The sequence below is a fragment of the Aulostomus chinensis genome, chromosome 19 (genome assembly GCF_037954235.1).
Source record: "Aulostomus chinensis isolate RoL2024-O1b breed Wild chromosome 19, RoL_Achi_v1.0, whole genome shotgun sequence".
In the NCBI taxonomy this organism is placed as follows: Eukaryota; Metazoa; Chordata; class Actinopteri; order Syngnathiformes; family Aulostomidae; genus Aulostomus; species Aulostomus chinensis.
In genome coordinates this window covers 14,467,371-14,488,485 of record NC_141338.1, presented here as the reverse complement: position 1 = coordinate 14,488,485, position 21,115 = coordinate 14,467,371, and the positions used below count along the sequence as shown (strand labels likewise).

Below are 21,115 nucleotides of genomic sequence, written 5' to 3'. Positions count from 1 at the left end.
TTGTTGTTGTTGTTGTTGTTTGTTGTGGCCGTTTTCAGTTTTCATAGTGGTGTGGGTTTTTTCCGACGGTGATCTTTGACGCTGCCACGTCTGATTTCTTTTTTTTTGTTTTTCCTCACCCGCTTGGCAAAACAAAACAAAACAAACAGAAGAAGATTGTTCATTTCACACCATAAATGGCTCTGTCTGCCTTGTACAGTAAGTCAGCAACTTGAGATACCAAACTGGAGGTTCTAATGCACACAGCTTTGGTCACAGCAAAAGCTTCTGAGGCCACATGGTGAGACACTTAAAGTTTTAAGGCTTATAAATACATTTATTTATTTATATTCATGAATAAAGTTTTTCTGTTGCTTTGCTTCAGTGGGACAGATCACATCAGTAAAAGCTCTCAGTTCTACAGGTGCACTTTTTTCACGTTTACTGAACAAAATCTAAAAAAAGTTCATGTCCTTTGATATTATTTGCGTGACGTGGAGGGAATAACATCAACAAGATGTTCACTTTAAATCAGAAACACCACAAATACTATCACCTAACCGTGTGTCCAGCTAACGCATTAGACGAAAAGCCTGGTATCTACAGTTGCGTCCATGGGTGTCGTACTTGATATGATTGTACTTCATGTTCCCTCATGGCCTACTGATGGTGGACGTCTCCGGCTGTGTGGTGTGCTTCTTCCTCAATGTTTCTTCTGCATATGTACAATGCTTTGTTTGTGTGTGTGTGTGTGTGTGTGTGTGTGTGTGTGTGTGTGTGTAAATATAATTAAACTTAAGAGCTAGTACGCACAAACTCAGCCAAATGTAATGTTAAAAAAATGCAGTTTTTGGCGGCGGCCACCGGATCTGAGTTCTTCCTTGAACAATGATTCAACCCTCCACCAAATTTGATGAAATTTAGCTTTCTTCTTTTTTTTTATTTATTTATTTTTTTGCATAAAACAGACAAACTCCACTGGAAACATCACCTCCTCAACTGAGACAATAACAGGCATTACCAACTACAACATGGTAGAAACACTTCAGTTTATTCTCAGAAGTCTTCACGTGGAAAAAATTAGTATGTAGCATTTCATCAGGTAGTAATAAAATGCTGCTTTGCATAAACATGCTTCTGCATTCAAGGATAAAATGTGAACTGGAAACAGTTCTGAGTTTAGCTGTTCTCTTCACAGCTCTGTTTATCTTACACTTAGCTGCACTAATTGAATTGATTATAAAACCTGTTTGAAGAGCGCTTGTTTTTGCCAAGGCTGCACAACTTTCTTCCAGTAAGCTCTTCTTTTATTCTTGGAAAGTGTTTAATCTGCATAAGGATGCAAATTATACTTGACACTTGTGGGCTTCAGCATTCGGCGATGTGAAGAAAGCTGGTCTACTATCAACACTTTGTAGAAGATAAAAAGTGAGCCGCTTCATGCTAATGTGAGATTCCATGCCAACTAAACATCCAAACAAATTACACTAATACACTAGAGGGCACTGGAGAGTGCAAACCTCAGCCAAACCCAGTGTGAAAAAATTACAGGTTTTTGTTGTTTTGGGTTTTTTTTGCCGTGTTTAAAGGATCATCCACAAAATTGTAGCGAGTTTTCCTTGGCCCATGCTACATCCCTCCACAAAGTTTGATGAATATCCGCTTCATAATTTTGACATAATCCTGCTGATAAGAAAACAAAAGGAATAACTTTCTTGCTGGACATAATTAGAAACAATTTGCACCACTTTACAGGAGATTCATCTGTCAAAGTAGCTGCAGCTGCATAGGAGCTGCCATTCAGACGTAGACACGTGCTCAGGCTTTCCTAGGTTTGTTGTGGCAGCGAGGCGAGGCCTAGCATGCTGTGTGAAAGCTTTGCTTTCGTTTATAATACGCTGCCCCATGCCTCCACACCTCCCCACGCCTCTCTCCCCAGGTCACCACAGAAACCACCAACATGGTCGAGGACAGCGCCACACCCGCACGAGCTCCGTCCCCGATCGTTCGTCCTCTCCTCCCGGGAACCATGAGACCCCTCAGTCCGACAAGGGGCCCCACTCTTCCTCTGGACCCCCGGGATCCTCAAGATCTGGCCAACAAGAAGAAGAAAGGACTACTTTCCAAGGGGAAGAAATTACTGAAGAGACTCTCCCCTGCAAAATAAAAAGAAGCAGCATTCATGTACAATAGGCGCTGGGCTCTGTAAATTGCATCCATACAATCACCAACACGTGACAGAGGAGGTGTGAGGACTGCATGAGCCGATATCAATATTCAAATCTACAGTTATGTACAGTGCAGTGCCAGAATCACAAGAGAAGTCACCTGCAGACACAAAAACATATTACTGTGATGTATTTTAAATCAAGCAATGATTAAAGAAGAACTAGGATTTTCATGACATTTTACTCTTCCTCCATCATTCGATACTTCAAGTGATACTTCACCTTTTAAGTGTATTTTACCTTTCAAGGAATGACAAATGGGTGTCTTGAGCACACAAACATATATTTTTCCTTCCTGTATTTACTTTTTTGCGACTCCATATTGTAGAAGGAGCCAGCCACGTTTATTGAAGCATGGCCACGTGCTCAGTAGCCCACAAATACTTAGCCATTTGAGCTAAATACAAAATGTAACTCTCCAGTTCAGCGCTTGCTCACGGTAGCCACGGTAGCCACAGTAGCCACGGTAGCGCTGAGCACAACCAGCTAGGACATTCAGTTGACTTGGGTTCGTTTGTTTGAGCTCAAATCACAGTGGATTTTTGGACTGGATGATGCTCCAGCGACACTTTATGGACAGTTTTGCTTGTTTTTGATGTGGCTGTTGTTAGCATCAGTAGCTGTTAGCTTCATCCTGCCCTCTGCACTCTGGAGTCACAAAGAAGTGATGCAAGAGGGAAAAGCTTTTTTGTGATCTCAAAACGCCAACTTGTGAGCACTTAAAAGCAAAAATACCCTTATTTTTAAGTTAAGTATCGCTTTAACTGGTACATTAATTTCAAGCAGGGTAGCTGTGAAAACAAAGCATCTGGTAACAGGCTTTTCTCAGCCGATTTTTTTTTTTAGCGGAGATGTGATGTCACAACTGAAATCTCACACTGTTATTGAGGCATTCTCTGAAGTAATGCTGGCTGCTAACACAAAAGGCTTTATTCCGTGCAATATCATACAGAGGAGGTAGCATCGGTGCGGTTCAGCAGCGAGGGGTGTTTCTGTGATAAAAGGAATAAAGAAAGAACTGGCAACAGGGCATTAATGCAACCAGAGCATCAGACGGCGAGCTCACTTGTTTCAGTGGCCTTGAAAACAACACGGCATTCCTCGTTTGATCACAAGGTTGATTTAACACCAGGGTTTTTGTTCGTAAATCCAATCAGAGCAGAAATGTTTGTTGTCCGCTGTCACACTGTCATGAAAGGCCTAGTTAAAGTTTTGTGTCTGTCTTCCTATTGCACAAAGATGGGGTGTTGTGTCTGACGGTGGGTAAGAAATACCTGTTCGGTGTGCTTGTGTGCGTGTTCGAGGCAGCATGTGATGCATTCATGTTTTGCACCTTTCTTCTTCACTGTTTTTTGTTTGTTTGTTGTTGTTTTCTGAAGGAGAGGCCATGTAATTATCGGTCTTGTGATCTAGTGATGTGCCGCTACTTCCATCGCACTGATTGGTTGTCTCATCACCTTTATACGGAGGGCCGCTTTGTTCTCTGGTACCGTGGTTTCTACTTAAAGTCTACTTTTACCACAGTACATTTACCGTGTGCTTTAAATGTACTGTAAACAAGGACTACATCATGTGGCACAGCGTAACTACTGTACTCTTAGATATCATACTGGGTCTTTACTGAAACAGTTTCTAAATCACTCAGTTTTTCCCATTCTAAGTTTAATTAAGTAATTTTTTAAATGTGATTAGTTCAAATGAGTGACTATCAATTCCTCTGGAACCACGAGTTCAATTGGAACTTAAAAAAAAAATGCAGTAGCGGAAACAACCAGGTCAACTGGATAAGCTGACAAATAAATTATAGAATTAGAAATCCAACAGCAACAAAAAAAAACAAACAATTAAAAAAAAAATTCTGTCCAGCCAAGGAGTGGCCATAGAGAGAGAAAAATAAAAAGTTGGGGTCTTAAGATGGAAGTTGTTGCCCTAATTAACGAATCTGTGGCCATGACATTCAACTTGCTCCTACTATTTGATTATGGTATATAGATAATTCTTGTTCCAACAATTTGATCAATCAGTTCTGAGGTGTTCCTTTATCAATACACTGTGGCCACAAAATAACTTTCTTTTTCTTGGATTCAAAGTTTGTGAATGAGTCGTAGCTGGTGGCCAATAAATATGCTTTTCCATATCTCTTGGGTTTGAGAAATAATTACCAAGTGATTATTTTCTCATTCCTGCTATTTAGAAATATTCCATGTTTCCATTCCAGTACCTGCTAAGCGCCCATCCTGCTAAACTGTACCCACGCGCCTCAGCCCGCCTCGTGTTTGACGGCAGTTTTTTGTCTGCAGTTTGACATTTATTGTACTATATTATATAAATCGTGGGGTTTTCATTTTGGAAGAAGAAGATGAATTTCTAACTGGAAACGCCCAGGTGCCCCACTGAGGTTTTGTGCGCCGTGGCGGTGACTTGAGCTGAAGGAGTCAGCGGGATAATTGGCTTCAACGTTTGACCACAGATTTCTCTGTTATCTTCTTCATGTTTATTCTATCATGTTTGTTGTCCTTTTTCTGTCAATTTGCACTGGAAAGATGAATAAGATTATGGGGTGAACTGTATATTTGACATAAAAGAAACAGGGTTCCACTCCTTGCTATTTAATATTATTATTATTGCTGATTAAATTAAACCAATGACAGGAGCGTGTTTGCCAAAATGGAACATAAGAAAAATTCATCTGGCAAACAGATTTACATGGAATTTATTTGTTCCAAAGCTGTAACTTTATAATTTAGGAAATAATTTGGTATCCTAACACCAAATCATTCATTTGTGAATGAGTGTCGTGTCTCGAAACGCTGTAGCTCTTTTGTACTTTGATCCATTTGTAGATAATTTATAAATGTTTCTACTTGATTTTACGACAGCCTTTTTTTTAGTGCACTGAGATTTCCTCTCCCTGTAAAAAACAAGCATAAAAAAGACGATTGCAAGCATTCTCCATAGTGTCCTTTGAAATCAGATGTATCAGTCCACCGTATGTGCTATCTTTGTGAATCAAAGTTGACAAAAAACAAACAAAAAAACAAAAAAGAGAAATTATTGGACAGTATTTATGGTGATTAATGATGTGTGGGTGTGCATGTGAAAAAAAACAAACAACTTTTATAACCAAATTAAATTTGATATTTTCAGAAAACTGATTGTTTACATTCATTTGTGCATGTTATCTGTGTTGGGTTGTGCAGATATAATGCTTATGATGATGTTTATGTGGGTGGGGACTCCCCGTAGCTAACAAGTTAGCTACCTGAGTTAGCTTAACCTGAGGGAACGCGGGCTGGAGCTGGTCATGTTCATGTACCGTAGCCCAGAATGGACAAAACAAACACTTTCTCATTTTTGTATTTCCATTTTGAAGTAACGGCTCAAATTTAGCAATGCAAATACACCAACGAAGAAGAAAGAAGGGGGGGAGTTGCCGGTGCTATTATGTATCGTGAGAAGTTTGAGAACCCGTATTTTGACAAATGAAGCATCATGGCAATAATTTATGAGGTGATAACGATATACAACATTAAACATCTGCGTGACCTGGAAACGCTGATGGGGGAGGGGCATTTTCAGAATTGCCTGCTTCTTCCAGGCAGGAAATTCATTGTTCAGCCCACGAAACCTCCTCCTACATGCTCATAAATGGGAGAAAACTTGGTTGCAATCTACAAATTCACTGCTAGATGTCACTAAATCCAACACACAGGTACATGAAGAGAATATGGGAGACGTAGACTTGTTTCGTCTGGCTACCGCAGGAAATATTACACTTTTTCCGACTCAGGAAACACACCAAAGAGTTTAGCAAACAATGCTGAAATCTCAAGAGCAGCTTCACCTCTGTCTTCTTTGAATCACAGTTCTTTGGCATCATCATGACAAGAGCTGATGACTTCATTCACTGGGTCTGCTGGCGGAGGCGGTAACTAAATTACGGATCATATTTTCATTTCTTAACTGAGCCGACGGATCCTGCGAGTTATCTTTCATTATCACAGTCTGACTCAAGAAAAAAAAAAAAATTCTGTTGTATGTGAAAGTATAGCTTTCAACTTCACCATGACAAAAATGGAGCTGCACATTGTAATCAACTGCATGTTTGTGCAGAGGAATCCGCTTCAGCAAAGGCCGTGATGCCTTATTACCACTAAATACTTCCCTTCTGAGAAAGATAAGTCATGACAAACGCACTAAAAATGTCAAGAGTTGGCAGTAAAATAAACATCACAATAAAAGTTATTTCTTAGCATTTTATTCAACAAGGGATGATTTATTACATGACTGAGTTCACGACCCCACGGATCATTTAATAAACCAAATTTCAGACACACAATTGATTTTCTCTTTACAAGGTCAATGTCAATGCAACAAAGACAACAGCAACGAGATCTGAATCCGAACACAATGCCCGAGGTGTTTGCTGAACCCTGGTGGCTCGCTCTCAGCTGCACAGTTTCAGTGAGGAGAATTAAACTGGTATTTGCAGTGGAGTATTAATATTTGGTTACGTAATGTATGCAAAAATATCTTTATGCTTTTTAGCTCAGAAGCAGTGTTTGTGACGGAGCCTCACGTTTGAGATGAAGGCAACAATCAAAGAAACATTAGATGAACTGGCCCTTTAAATGTGAGTTAAAGCTACAGCTCACCCCAAATTGTGGATTCACACTCAGCCATGTACTGTAAGTTGTGAAGTATTTCTGAAGTATTGTGCGTACAAAGAAGACTACAATTACAAAGGGACGACGCGTGTAAATCTGTCTCCATTAACTTCCAGTAATAAATATGTAGCTAAAATTTTCTGACTTCTAGTTTTACTCCAAAGAGAAAACTAACTCTTCATGGATTGAAAACATCTGACAGTGAGTGTTTGATGGGCAAATCATGACCATCTGCTGCATACAACTCTTCTTACATGGCAAAATAAAGTTTCATTCAATAATGTAATAATGCATCAGCGAGAATGGCATGAAAGGAGTTTTCTTAGGTTATATCTTTTAAAACAATATTGCTCTCAGTTTTGTGTATTTTGGATTTTTGCAGATTTTATGAGTCTCAAAGACAAGTAGAGGTTTTTTTTTTTCACTGAAGGAGCTCTCCATTGACAGGGGCATGAAACTGCTTTTGATATTCTTTCAAATTAAATGCATAACAGATGATGATATATTTATTCAAGTTGCTTTCTGCTTCTCAAGTCACTCAGGCGTCTGCTGCTGTTACCCTGCCTTCCATAGGAGGGCAGCAGTGACCTTCAGTCGGGCAGCTTGAGGACTGTGAGGGAGCTCGTGCAGTAGGAGAGGTCTCCATGATGTATTCAGGTGTCTCATTAAAACGTGCAGGGTAATAATATTCATCCTTTTTAGATGTTGAACCAAACAGGACAAAGATTGAGGAGGATGTGAAAAAGCTACAGGCTGCAGCACAGATTCTGTTCTCCACGAGTGAGAAAGAGTAAGTAAATCAGTGCATCTTTGCTTTGTTGCTGCTTTCACCACATTTCCCCTCCTCTCTTCCTCCTCTCGTTCTCCTCTCCTGCCCTTACTCTCCTCCCTCTCCTCTGTATTGAGCTGTAAGACCCTGACGTCCCCAGAGGGCCGATGGATGTTTAAAATTCTTGCCAGTTGTAACCTCTCTATCACTCACATGCTTGCCACGCCACAAGAGGGGGGCATAAGGAGAAATCCATCTTCTACTGGCCTTTCTGAATATTTCATAAAACCTCAGAGTGCTAGTTAAACACTCATCCTCCGCTGGAGCCTGCCGTGCCCCCATATCACAGCAGGGATCTCCCAGGTAAAATATTCTAATTTGACTTCGATATGCCTGAGAGACCTTTTGTCACCCGGCAAGTTGGAGATTTCTTTTGAAGTCTCTGAGCTCCAACACTTTTTTAAAGCTTGACTAATTTCACACAGTAAGTGTGTGTGTGTGTGTGTGTGTGTGTGTGTGTATGTGTGTGTGTGTGTGTATGTGTGTGTGTGTGTGTATGTGTGTGCGTAAGAAGGGTTTGGGGGCAATGCTGTGCACATGTCTGACTCTGGGGTGCTTAATTGGTGGAGCTGATGTTTGTTATTATGAGGTCTTCCACAGCCATAAAGATCTGACTTGCTTTGCATATTTTAATGGCTGTTTGCTTTATATATATATATTATTTATTATTTATTTATTATTTCATATATATTTTTAAAAACACACACACACACGTTAATGTTTCACACGCCATTTTGTTTACTGGATGTTACTGTGTCACTTTGATCCAGATGTTTCAAGTATATTTGCTCCCCATTTTATAATATTTCATGCCAGTCTGGGATTTTTATAACTCGTATTTATAACTTGATCAAAGTGCTTGTAACACAGTTATTTAATTAACATACGTTGAGTCCTCCAGCACGGGATCTTTCTGAGTGGAGTCTCCATGTTCTCCCTGTTCCTGTGTGGGTTCTCTCTGGTACTCCAGCTTCCTCCCACAGTCCAAAGACATCAAGAGGGGACGAGCCTGATTGATTCTCTAAATTGACTGTAGGTGTGACTGTGAGTGTGAATGGTTGTCTGTCTCTATGTGTTGGTCCTGTGATGGACTGGTGACCTGTCCAGGGTGAACCCTGCCTCTCGCCTGAAGGCTGCTGGGATAGGCTCCAGCACCCCCACCCCCCCACAACACTTAACAGGATAAGAGGTAGAAAATGGATGGATGAATGGAATAAGATAAGCTAAATATAACCCTAGTTATAAAGTTTATAGAAATATTAAAACAATACGTTGTCAGTTCTATAATATCCATCTACAAACTTCAAATCACCAGTTTCACAGGCTCACTTGGTCAAGCTAACATTGGGCTGTGGTGAGACGATTGATACAAAAGTTCCTGAAGCAAAACACTCCTGAAAGAAAACAAACAGAAAATAGATTATTGAAACTCACCCCAAATATTCAATTTTAGCATTGATTTCTTTTTGTCTTTATTTGGTCAGGAACACTTACTGTAGGTTCCCTGTCATTAATTGTCTTCTTTTTGCCAAACAAATCTGAACTTATTTGATCCATCGCCCCCCGAGGGTCAGCAGCCTCCAGGCACTTTACCAGCTCTTCTACATAATAATCCAGGCTTCTACATCTTAGCATATAGAAGATGACAGTTATGAACTTCACTCCACCTGTGAGGAGACATTCTGGCCTGCGGCTGTGTATGCTAACTTTCATTTAATTCCGTTTTCAGTTCAGGTCAGAAAAAAAAACCCCCCTCTCCACTCTTCCACTGGTGTGTGCATCCATCCGCTCCAACGTTAATGTATTTCCCAACAGGGGGTTGGAGGCAACCCTCTCACATGTCCATCATGCGCTCTGAGACAGCCCATTGGTGGGAGGATTCACCACCTGGCTCATAACTCTTCTGTGGCATCCCGCAGGCCTGGAGAAGTGATGTTTGTGGCGGACACGCTGCAGAGGAGCAGCCATTGGTCATCGAAGCGAGAGCGTGAGCTGACGTCAGCTGGACGACATTCATCTCAGGATGCCCCGTGGCTGGCCGGAGAGCAAAGTGTTATTACACGGGTGTGGAGCCAGCCCAGTTCTCCCGGGGGGCCGAGTACAGGAGCCCCCATTTATCAGGATACGGTCTACCATCACCCGAGCATCCTTGCGATAACACTGAGCTTCATGATTGTTTTTATTGGTATTGACTTTATGATTCTTAATCAAATCACAGATATATATGACATGATGTCCTTAAAATATCTATCAGTCACATGTGTTCGTTGTGTTTTTGTTCTGGTGGAGTCTCTGTTAGCTGTTGAGTCTGATCTCACTCTCGCCACTGGAGTATTCAATTTCACCTTCGTATGAGTATTGATATCCATCCATCCATCCGTCCATCCATCCATCCATCCGTCCATCCATCCATCCGTCCATCATCAGGGCCTTGTAGTTGTGGAATTTGTGTTTTGGACTCTCTAATTCGTAGTATTGAATGTTCAGTTGTGTGTTTCTAGTTAGTTCCTCTTTTATTTTTAAATATACTTATGTTTATTCCTCTGTTACTTCCTGTCTTTGTTTGTTTGTCTTTAAAGTGACCCAGCTGCATCTGCTCACTTCGTTAGTCTTCATCAGTTGTCTTCCCCCACCTGTTTCTTTTTGTGTTGATTGTGTTTCAGTTCAGTTCCTCGTGTCCGTCTTCCTCTCGTCTATCCACTTATCTAGTTTGTTTAGTTTGCTTTGTCCAGTTTGTATTGTTTGTCAGGGAAAGGAAAACAATCAAATAATGCGATGTAAACACAAACAGTTCCCAAATCCCATTCACTCTTCCCCTTTAAAGCCAGAAATCAATTTGCAAAGAGCATAATATAAAAAATAAAAACCAAAACAAAAGAAGAAGTGGGCTCAAAAGATTTCCTTTCTCTCTTCACCACAACCTGATGCCGCACCGCGAAGCCCTGGGGACCCCAGAGGGCTGACAGCCCCCTGCAGTTTTCTAATTTGCCTGGAAAATCTAATAAAATTGGAGTTTTGCCGTCTCTGCCTTATGCTTGACACCAGCAGGACCACCCCTGTGTCATCTCTACTGCCTCTGACTAGCAGCAGCAGGTTTCATATAGACAGCAGAGATCTGGAGACGCTCCCAGAGTTAATAGTGGTTGGCCTCTGCCACTGTCAGCTTTAATCATCAAATGCAGCCAGAAACACAAACAGCCCACTAATACAAGGCACGTTAATAGTGCAGCACTGTAAACACGCAACGGTGAAATCAGGTTCCTCCACCGAGATCGACGCTCCAATTGTTCGTCAAAGTTTTATTGGCATTTAGAGACTCTGGACCGTTCCTCCAAGGCACATATTTATTTTAATCAGCCTCCGCTGTCAAAGGAAGAACTGTTTATTCACCAATGATGCCTGCATGCATAATGCCGCCTGCCACCTTGGCTCTTGGCACCTCGCAATAAAACAGGCCCTGAAGCAGTGGGCACAGAGGCTTTAGTTGGCAGACAGGCTGTGTCAGTAAAGCAGATTTGTTTTAGAGAGCAGGTATTTAGGAGGATGTCTGAGAGGAGAGAAGTGGAGACAAGTCCGACTCATCAGCCCACTCGGTGTCCTCTGCAGTAAATCAGTGACAACGCTGTGTCCAATGTCTTCATGTGGAACTCGTGGACGGATGCCACCATGTCTGATACCCCCCCGGCACACACAGCTCACCGTGGTTGAGGGCCACGATGCCGAGCTATTTAAGTTTGAGCGCTGGAGCTCATTATGATGAACCTATAGAACTGTCGGTCAAGGCAGATGAGACGAGAGATACAAAAACCCAGAGTATGAAGAGATAAATGGGTCCAGCAGACCTTCAGCAGACCCATGATGGAGACACATGAAGGAAAATCTAGAATTATCAGCCAACAGCGTCATACTTAATGATAATAGAAGTGAAGTGTTTTTCCTCCCTTTTTCCTGGTAAAACCAACTCACTCAGGTACAGAAGTAAGACAAAAGTATTGTGTTCAGTTGAAGGGGAACCTAAAAAAAACACAAATATAACAGGAAAAAATAATAAAATTGAATATATAGAGGCCGGCGCGGTGCTGCAGTGGTCAGCGCTGTAGCCTCACAGCAAGAAGGTCCGAGCCCCGGCTCCATCACAGGATCTTTCTGTGTGAGTCTCCATGTTCTCCCTGTTCCTGTGTGGGTTCTCTCTGGTACTCCAGCTTCCTCCCACAGTCCAAAGACATCAAGAGAGGACGAGGCTGATTGATACTCTAAATTGACCGTAGGTGTGACTGTGAGTGTGAATGGTTGTCTGTCTCTATGTGTTGGTCCTGTGATGGACTGGTGACCTGTGCTCCAGCACTGTATATGAAGTTACCAATTTGCATCCCTTAGGACAAAAACTGAAACAATTTTCACTTAAATAATTATCAAAATACTTTGTACCTCTACTTCTACTCCTTCCAATGAAAGAACAGAACATGCTCGTCACTTTAAAGGGAAAAAAAATCTATGTTAAAGGTGTGATAACCACACTACTTTACCGTTTTTGTTCTCAGAACCGGACACCTTATTAGATTTATTTTACAGAATTCATTTGTAAGTCTTGTTTTTGTCTGTTTTTATTTGTGTGTTTTTCATGATCAATACTCAAAGAGAAAGAAGAGAATCAATATTTTTTTTTTACTTTGTACTTTTCAGAACATTTTGGAGCCACTTTCACTTGAGTAAAAAGCTTAAATTGCTTTTTCTTCTTTCATAACAGTATCCTTTACACATCAGTGGCTGCACTTCTATTTGGTGGTGTTTACTGCTGCAACCTCTGGATAAAGTACAGATACCTGAAAAAAACACGTAAATACAGTAACAATATGAACATTGTTACTCCCTGTCACTGCTAAAAGTGAACTGAAGTAATTTCATGTTCAAAATTTGATGGAAAATCTTTGTTAGAACCAACAAAACAGGGAAAAAACAAAGCTCTTACCTTTTCCATTGCTCAGAGAGGTATTATAGTAATGACAATAATAATAATAATAATGACCGTTATGATGTCTCCCTCTATATGAATTCAACCTTTAGCCTCCTGTTCTTCTCATAATGTGTTAAATCAACATTAAACTGACTGGAGGGGAAACCACTGATCCCTTTGACCTCATGTGCATTTAATTTGCCTGCAGCTCTTCCTCCACCGGCGATTACCCACGTAGCTCCAGTTAATCTGACAGACGGCACATGTCCACTGATTCCTGTCATGGGAATAACTGAGCCTGTTGCTGTCCTACTGTGCCAGCTAGAGCCGTGCCACCGGAGGCGAAACACCCCTCTCGTCATTTACAGAGCCAAACATCCCACGTGCAACAAGACCAGGCGTGGATGAGAGAGTAAAGTCAGGGTGGGAGAGGGTCTCTACTTGGACATGTGATGATTGGTTTCCAGCGTTTTCTCTCATCCGAGTGCAGACAGACACTAAAGCCCACCTGGAGCGAGCAAATTCACTGACACGATGCTCAACTTTGCCCTGATGGTTGCACTTGCTCTTCTTGCAACTCTCACACAAGGTAAGATGAATCATTTTTTCTCTAATGATGGAAAGTTTTATATATAACCTAAAGCAGCTCAATATAAATGAAGAGAGGTCCATTAAAAGACAAGCTATAGATGATAAAATGATGACGTAGGGATTATGAAATCCCTATGTGCCTAAGAAATGATTTTGGAGGCTTTTCTGGTGACAATCTCATACCCTCTGTTCATTTTAGTCGTCCTTCCCTTCAAATGAAATCTGGATGCTACATCTGTGGGATTAAAGAGGCCCGAGGTTGCATAGCTGCTTCTCTGCTTGTTTTAAGATAACCTGCGTTTGGGGACTATGCAGTCACAGCAAGCCAACTGTCTCTCTGTGATACCAAGAATTCCTCTCTCGCAGATTGCCTGACTTTGTATCTGTGCAAGATACATGTGTGTGTGTGTGTGTGTGTGTGTGTGTGTGTGTGTGTGTGTGTGTGGGAGAGCTGTTCAGGACTCAGTTGTGCTATTAAGGCGTTTCTAAGTGATGGAGATCAGCCTCTGATATCTCCTCTGCTACAGATGCATGAATACAGCAGCTGTCTCATTGTCGCATGTGTGTGTGTGTGCGCGCGTGTGTGCGTGCGTGTGTGAGGTTAAACCTTCAATTAACCATTTTTATTTTTTGATATGTCATTTTTCTTGCAACGTCGCAGGTTAAAGGACACGAGAGGGTGAAATTTGAAATAAACAAATACTATGTTGTCATCCAGGTCAGAGCCTGAGGACAATTCAGTAAAAGTAAAAAAAAAAAAGAAAAAAGAAATTACTTTTTTTATCTGTTTGATTTTGCTCGACATGTTTTTTATCACCACTTGAAATCATATAAAATGCAATAAAACCAAAAACAGAGGGGTGAATTCATTATATTCCTGCTCGATTCCTGTTGTAGTGATCAAAGACTCTGGTGAAATACAGGTAACGATGGTAGAGAGGGTAAGATTGAAATATGCTGTGATAGATACGTCAAATCAAAGAACAGACTCTTCCATAAGGGGCGGTGAAGTATTATATATATAGAAATACATCAAAATAAATTCATATTTTTCAAGTAAAAATATTAATTATATATAACAGGGCCAGGTGGCATCCATTTTTTCAATGGTCAAAAGTGGTTATCATATACTGTCGTGTAACGTGTGTGAGCACACCCTCTCTGCACGTCAAATAATCCATGAGGTTTTTAAGCCTTAATTTAAAGGTTGGAGTTAGTTTTTCCCGCCACATAAGCGATATAAACCTTCACAACCAGAGAAGCGAAGGCGATCACATTTTCATTTTGCCGACACGTTTGTCAGTCGTGTTCGTCTCTCAGATTCTTTCTCCATCATTAATGGTCAGACATCGGCTAGACTTGAGCTCATTTGTTTTGTTTTGTCTTTATTCTGTTATTTATTTTCACCCACAGCATGAAGGCATGTAATTAGACAGGGTTTATGTGAGGATATGCTTTATTATGATGGATTTACCACCCTCAGCCAGTACAGCCTGCTCTATTATGTGTGGGGCGCTCTTTAAATAATCAACAGATGTCCTATTTTGTTCAATGAGAATAAAAATAACAAAAAAATTGTCTCTCTTGTGTTTCCTGGAGAGGAACGCTGATGATGAAATGAACAGAGATCACACGCGTCTGTCATAGAATTATTCTCCAACCTCTCGTTAAATCCAAACTGCTCTCACTTACAATTTACACAGACCGAATTACCAAAACCCTGTTGAAGGGTTTAATACACATATGTGGGGCTGAAAAGTTGATTTTTTTTCAGAAGGTGTGATTTATTGTTGTTATGATTGGTAATTTATTATTTCTAGGTTTGCAAGAGAATTTGATATCACAAGTTGTTTATAGATGATGATTAAAATTGTAAGGAGGGGGCAGGACAAGATGAGCTTTTGCTTCCTTCCGCCCCTTCTTGAATTAGCTGTTCGTACCTGGACATGGACGAGGTGATGTACTTGTGTGCAGAGACTTTTTTTTAAAGAATTGTATTGTATTATTATATGTTTGATTGTTGGAGATACATAAAGATCAAATCAAAATCAAAATCAAATCAAATAATAATTCATGATGATTAGGATTATTAATTGTCATTTGAAAAATTGCACCAAGGATGTTGAGCTCCCATTTCGTTGTGTGCTCCATCGTCGTCTTCCGCTTATTCCTTACTAGTAAGGGTCGCGGGGGGGCTGGAGCCTATCCCAGCATCTAGGGGCGAGAGGCGGGGTTCACCCTGGACAGGTCACCAGTCCATCGCAGGACCAACACATAGAGACAGACAACCATTCACACTCACAGTCACACCTACAGTCAATTTAGAGTATCAATCAGCCTCGTCCTCTCTTGATGTCTTTGGACTGTGGGAGGAAGCTGGAGTACCAGAGAGAACCCACACAGGAACAGGGAGAACATGGAGACTCACACAGAAAGATCCTGTGATGGAGCCGGGGCTCGAACCCGGAACCTTCTTGCTGTGAGGAGACAGTGCTGACCACTGCACCACCGTGCAGCTCGTTGTATGCTGTACAATCAAAATAAAGGCTTTTGATCGATTGACTTGATTTGATGGTGATGATGGTTACAAGCCAATAGTCGTCGAAGAGTCTGACCTAGATCATCACAAAAAAAATCAAATTATCTGATGATTGGCTTGAGGCCTAAACTGACCGAGGGCGCCCCAGTGAACAGATTTTAAAACGTCTGCTCAGAGATAAACAACGCAGCATTTATAACAGACCCTCATCGGTCAATGGTAGCATCACTGTTATTCAAACAGTCAGTCAAAAAAGTCGGGTTCTGATTGAGATGAGACGGGGTAAGATAATATAATATAATATAAAATAAGATAAGATAAATTAAGATAACACGAGGTGAGATTAATAAAATTTGTTAAAATAAAAGAAAACGAAGTGAGATTAAATGAGATAAGATAAGAAAAGATAAGATAAGATAATACCAGGTGAGATGAGAAGAGGTAAGATAAGATGAATGAGATCAGTTAAGATAGATACTACTCAGTGAGTCTTACTAATTCTTTACTGATCCATAAGACGAAGAAATCTAAAGTGTTACGGCAGCCAAAGGATAACCCAAAACTAACAGAAAGTAATAAATGGCAAATGAGAACATGCAACATAAAAGCAATACAGAAGTGAAGAAATACTAAAAATTATATAAAAAACATTAAAAATTTGATAGGTGACTGGATGTTTTTGGATTTCTAACTTCTATTTGGCCTTAAAAGTTGAAAAAAAACAAACAAACCCTCGAATAAATGATGCAAACCAGCACCAGAACTAGCATCAACGTGATCCATATTCATGAGACATATTTTGAAAATCAGAAACAGACGAGATTTGTAAAACTCTTGGAGGGAAAGGGATTCATCTTCACCCTTGTTTGGCTTTAGTTTTGTGATTCGAACGAGGTAGAAGCGGTCTAAATAACACCATTTTGGAGCACTTCAACCTGGAGGGTGGCAACTTACCAAGTGTCTTTGGCAGAAGGAGGTGGGAGCTGTCACATGCAGCCTCCTGGTGGGACAAGCAGGAAGTTGCAGGAGTCTTTGTACCACTCTGATGCTGCATTTTCTATTCCCTTTATCACATCACACGCTGGAGAAGTAGGGGAGCACAGAAGGGTTGCTTCTACTTTCTGAGGAAGGACTAAACTACAACATAGTGCAGCTACAGTAGTGACCATATGACATTTCTATGGACATTCTCGCTCTAGAAGGCCAACCCCCCCCCCCCCCCCACACACACACACACACACTCAGCTCATTTAATTTCCTGTCTCAAATTCTCTTAGATGTATGTGACCTCCATATTTCCTGTCTCTCACTTTTCTGCTTCTCTTTGCCTTTCTTTGCTCTCTCAGCGAGAGGAAATGTCACCTCAGCCTTTGCTTTGTTTCTTCCGATCCCTTTTTCAAACCCTTCAGTTCTTCTGCCTTCCTCCTCTTTAAGTTCTGCATTACAAGAATTGACCACAGATATAAACAAAAAGTACTCAAATTTTGGGGTCATACTTACATAAAATAAAATATCCAATCATCACCTGGAAAACAATCAAAGAAGTCTCCTTTGTAATGACACCTGCTGCAGTTTAATACTCCAGCAAGTAGGTCGACCCGTAGCAACGCCTTAGCAACCCAGACACGATCTAGTCCCTGTCTGTCAGCCTGATTAACTTATCCCATGTTTTTCTAGAGACTGTTTAATTTCCCAGTTTGAGATTCAAATGAAGACAAACTAGTTGACTTTGGTTGTGTGGAACAAAACCAAGGAGAATGATTAATTTCTATGTGTGTGATTCATCCAAGTGTCAGAATTTAGGAGCGTTTGTTTTGTTCATTGAGCTGCGATCAACAGCGGGATCATAAATAGTGATGAGGGCGTTCTTCTTTGGATCAAGGCTGCTGTTATGCTGATGTGAGCAAGATTTGACACCTGAAATTAAACGGTGAGTCTTCAATATTTCTTAGACTAACCTCTTTGTACATTTCCTCCCCTAGTTGCTGAGAGCCAGCCTGTAGTTGAAGACACTGGGATGCCCTCCAACCCCTCTCCTGTTTATCCCACGGTCAACTTTCAAGTCCTCAATGTGGGCCATGTATTTTTGAGGCAGCAAAGTCTGGAACCACCCGGGAACTCCAGCCTGAAGGCTCAGACCCAGACGTTCCTCATCACTGATCCAGGCGCTGGACTCCTTCAGCCAGCTGTCAACGCTTCATATGGCCCCCTCACTGTGGATGCTCCCATTCCACCAGACATGCTAATGAATGAGCGTAGGATCCTGCCGGTCATTTTAGTCCGCCAGGTTCGTTCCTCATCCCCTGCTGTCAAGATCCTCTTCCACATGCCTGCAGAAAGCAGCGGAGCCAAGACAAAAGACGGAACTCACTGTGTGACGGCTTACGCTTTCTGGGAGACGAGGGAGGTTCGTGGGGCGTGCTTGGTGAGTCCAGGTGGATTCTGTGTGGCGCAGCTGAAGCCAGAATCAGCCTGGTTCAGCTCAGCCAGCAGGTCGGGGAGCTCAAGTAGAGAAGCTGGAAGAGCCGAAGGAATTAAAGGGCTTCAAGGGAACCTTGTGGAGGTGTACTTCCAGAGTCGAAGGGATCAGATGGGTCAGTGTACGCCGCAGGATAGTCTGCAACGAGTAGGAGTGGGAAGAGGAGGGGGTCGCGAGGGTTCAGGGACGCCCATGAGGAGGATAGGAAGTGTCTATCTGCTCAGAACTCCACCAGGTAACCCCACCTTCTTTCGGCTGAGGCTGGGAGGTGCTGTTGTGGTCCAGACCTCATCCAAGCCCCTGAAGACGAAAGACGTGGCAACCTTCTACGTCTTCCTGGCTAGTACATCCACCCTGGAGAGTTTCACACTCAGGTAAGGGAGCTTAAGTAAAATTTACATCATCCAACAGGTGCACAATAAAGACAAAAAATGTTGAATCCAGTCAATATAAATCATTTCAGCACCGAGGCCTAATAATATAATAATAATATCCCATGTTAGAAAAAGTCTTATTTCAAAGTTTCTTAATGTGAGAGTTGACCAGGAGTTTTTGAGAGGAGAATTAAAATGTTTGAATGTGAAGGAAGTCAATTCTCAAAGCAATCAAGTGCTTCTGTATTCATGTCGAAATTCTTGACTTCCGCCATAATTTTAAATCCTTCTGGCATTCCAAACATGCCAGTATTGTTTCCTAGAGGTTGGAGCCGTTGTAAACGCATTTAGGCAACTATTTTGTATGCAGCGTTGAAGCCTGGTGCCCGCGTCTGACCTTTCAGTTGGAATCAACGTGTTACATTGAGTCAAAATGCCATGTAAGAGAGCCAAGCAGCATCTTATATTTGAATTAAGCAAAAGGGCAATGAGCTTTAAATCATGGAAGACTATTTCTAACAGTAAAATAAATGAAAAAAATAACTGAAATCAAATCAAATCAAATCAAATCAAATGAAGCAAAATAATTTAATATTCCAGTGGTAAGTCCGAATTTTGAGATAAGATGTCCAAATTATGGTGTGAACAGTCAGTATTATGAGATAAGAATCATAAAATTATGGTATGAAAAGTCATAGGTTTGTGATAAAAAGTTGTAATTATGTGAGAACTGTCAAAAAGAAGAACTCATCAAACTGATGACATTAAAATGTTACAATTATAAGATACAAAAGTCCTAATTACCAAAGTCATGATTGTGGTATAAAAGTAATAATTATGAGATAAACATCATCATAAAGAGCGTGAAAAGTCATAATTTTAAGACAAAATGCATAACACCATGATATAAAAGGTCACAATTATTATCCAAACGTCAAAATGATCCCCACGGGGATATTTTCATCATCACTGCAATTTATCATAAATTTTTGTCTTCATGTTTTTCTTTTTACGGCAGAAATTTGCTTCCATACAAAGTCTTATTGCCAGAAAATATATCATTTATTCAGCGACGCCGCTGGGTTGGCAGAAGGTGATTTGGGATGAGCTGAAGTGTCACTGAAACATGTGATGCAGAAAAGAAAGCAAGTTAATTCATCACGATGTACGATACATTTGAGCATCTTCGGGAAAGATAAGCTCCATGCATTTAAATGGTTACTTAAGGCTGTGGAATACTGATGGTGCTCGCCATTGAGGCCACTCAGTAAAATGCTTGAGCAGCAGCAGGACTTGTGTTGCCTGCCACTTTCACTGGCTTCATAAATTACTGACATGTTATATCCTGTCTACTTCAACTTCTCAGTTAGTGAGTGGGGGAGTTATGGAGAGCACTCTTCCATAAGCAGGGAAATAATTGGCAAATGATTCACTGGTTTTCATATCTCAACATCCCACTAACATTTGAGCAAGGTTCCCCGGGTATTTGACTTCATAAATAATGCATCTATTTCATGGAGCAGGAAAAACAAATAACCACCAGCATCTTCCTGACTCCTTTGGGAGAGTGGGGGTGGGGTGATGGGGAGGGGGGAGTTAATATAAACTCAGCCCTGTCATGCTGAAACACACGCTTCAATCTGATGTGAAACTTTTCCACATGCTGGTTCCTGATACACATCGCTGAGCGGAGTCAAATCATTTTTATCAGAACGCTTCAGATCAGTAGCGAGTGTTAGAATACGCCAGAGAGCTTCACATTTCCAGTCTTTGCTCAGCTTAATGGTTTTTGTTCGAAATGCAAGACAAATTTCTTCCTCCATAATCCCGTGATTTAGTGATATCATGCTCCAAACATACTGACATAATCTGCAGCCGGATGCAGGCAAAATGCAGAGAAACGTTAAGATATGTGTATTAATCCATAGGACACATAGTGGCTGTATCAATGCTCATCACAGATATCAGGCTGACTGAAAACACACACACACACACACACACACACACACACACACACACAGACCCAGTGACCTGAATGCAGCTCCGCTCCATTGCTGAAATTACGTGAATACGATTTGGTAGAGAGAGAGAGAGAGAGAGAGAGAGAGAGAGAGAGAGAGAGAGAGAGAGTGAGACAGACAGACAGACAGACACACACACACACACACACACACACACACACACACACACACACATACACAGGCTGACCTCCTCACATCTGCTCTTGTTTTGGACTATTTTGGAGGGATTTATCGCCTCTTCACCTGAAATTCAAACTCAGATTTACTGACTGTGTTGCTGAGGTTCTGTGTGACCTGCTGCCACGTCCGGAATGAGATTGGACGACAGGCTCAGTCCAAGTTAGGGCGATGCTCCGAGGAGCTTGGCAGAGTGAATGATTCCTCCTGGGAGAAATCCCTGCTCTACTTCGCTCTTTGGCCCAAGATTGAGTCCACTCCAGGAGGGTTAGGCTAG

General features: G+C 41.3%; 2 protein-coding genes across 16 annotated transcripts in view; both read left to right on the top strand.

The window, feature by feature from the left end:
- LOC147244178 (RIMS-binding protein 2-like) overlaps positions 1 to 5,322 on the top strand; it is a 70,243-nt gene extending 64,921 nt beyond the window's left edge. For 14 of the 15 annotated variants that reach the window (XM_086188555.1, XM_086188562.1, XM_086188559.1 and 11 more), the window contains one exon: positions 1,919 to 5,322. In XM_086188555.1, coding sequence (XP_086044681.1) covers positions 1,919 to 2,146 — 228 coding nt within the window. In that variant the 3' untranslated portion in view covers positions 2,147 to 5,322. Of the gene's footprint in view, positions 1 to 149; positions 1,899 to 1,918 lie in introns of those variants that run through there. The other variant, XM_086188561.1, reaches the window with a different exon arrangement.
- A 7,590-nt stretch (positions 5,323 to 12,912) lies between these two features.
- Positions 12,913 to 21,115, top strand: part of LOC147244177 (transmembrane protein 132D) — a 33,471-nt gene continuing 25,268 nt past the window's right edge. Inside the window, exons 1-2 of the mRNA XM_086186895.1 lie at positions 12,913 to 13,246; positions 17,770 to 18,640. Of these exons, the coding sequence (XP_086043021.1) occupies positions 13,192 to 13,246; positions 17,770 to 18,640 (926 nt within the window). The 5' untranslated portion in view covers positions 12,913 to 13,191. The remainder of the gene's footprint in view (positions 13,247 to 17,769; positions 18,641 to 21,115) is intronic.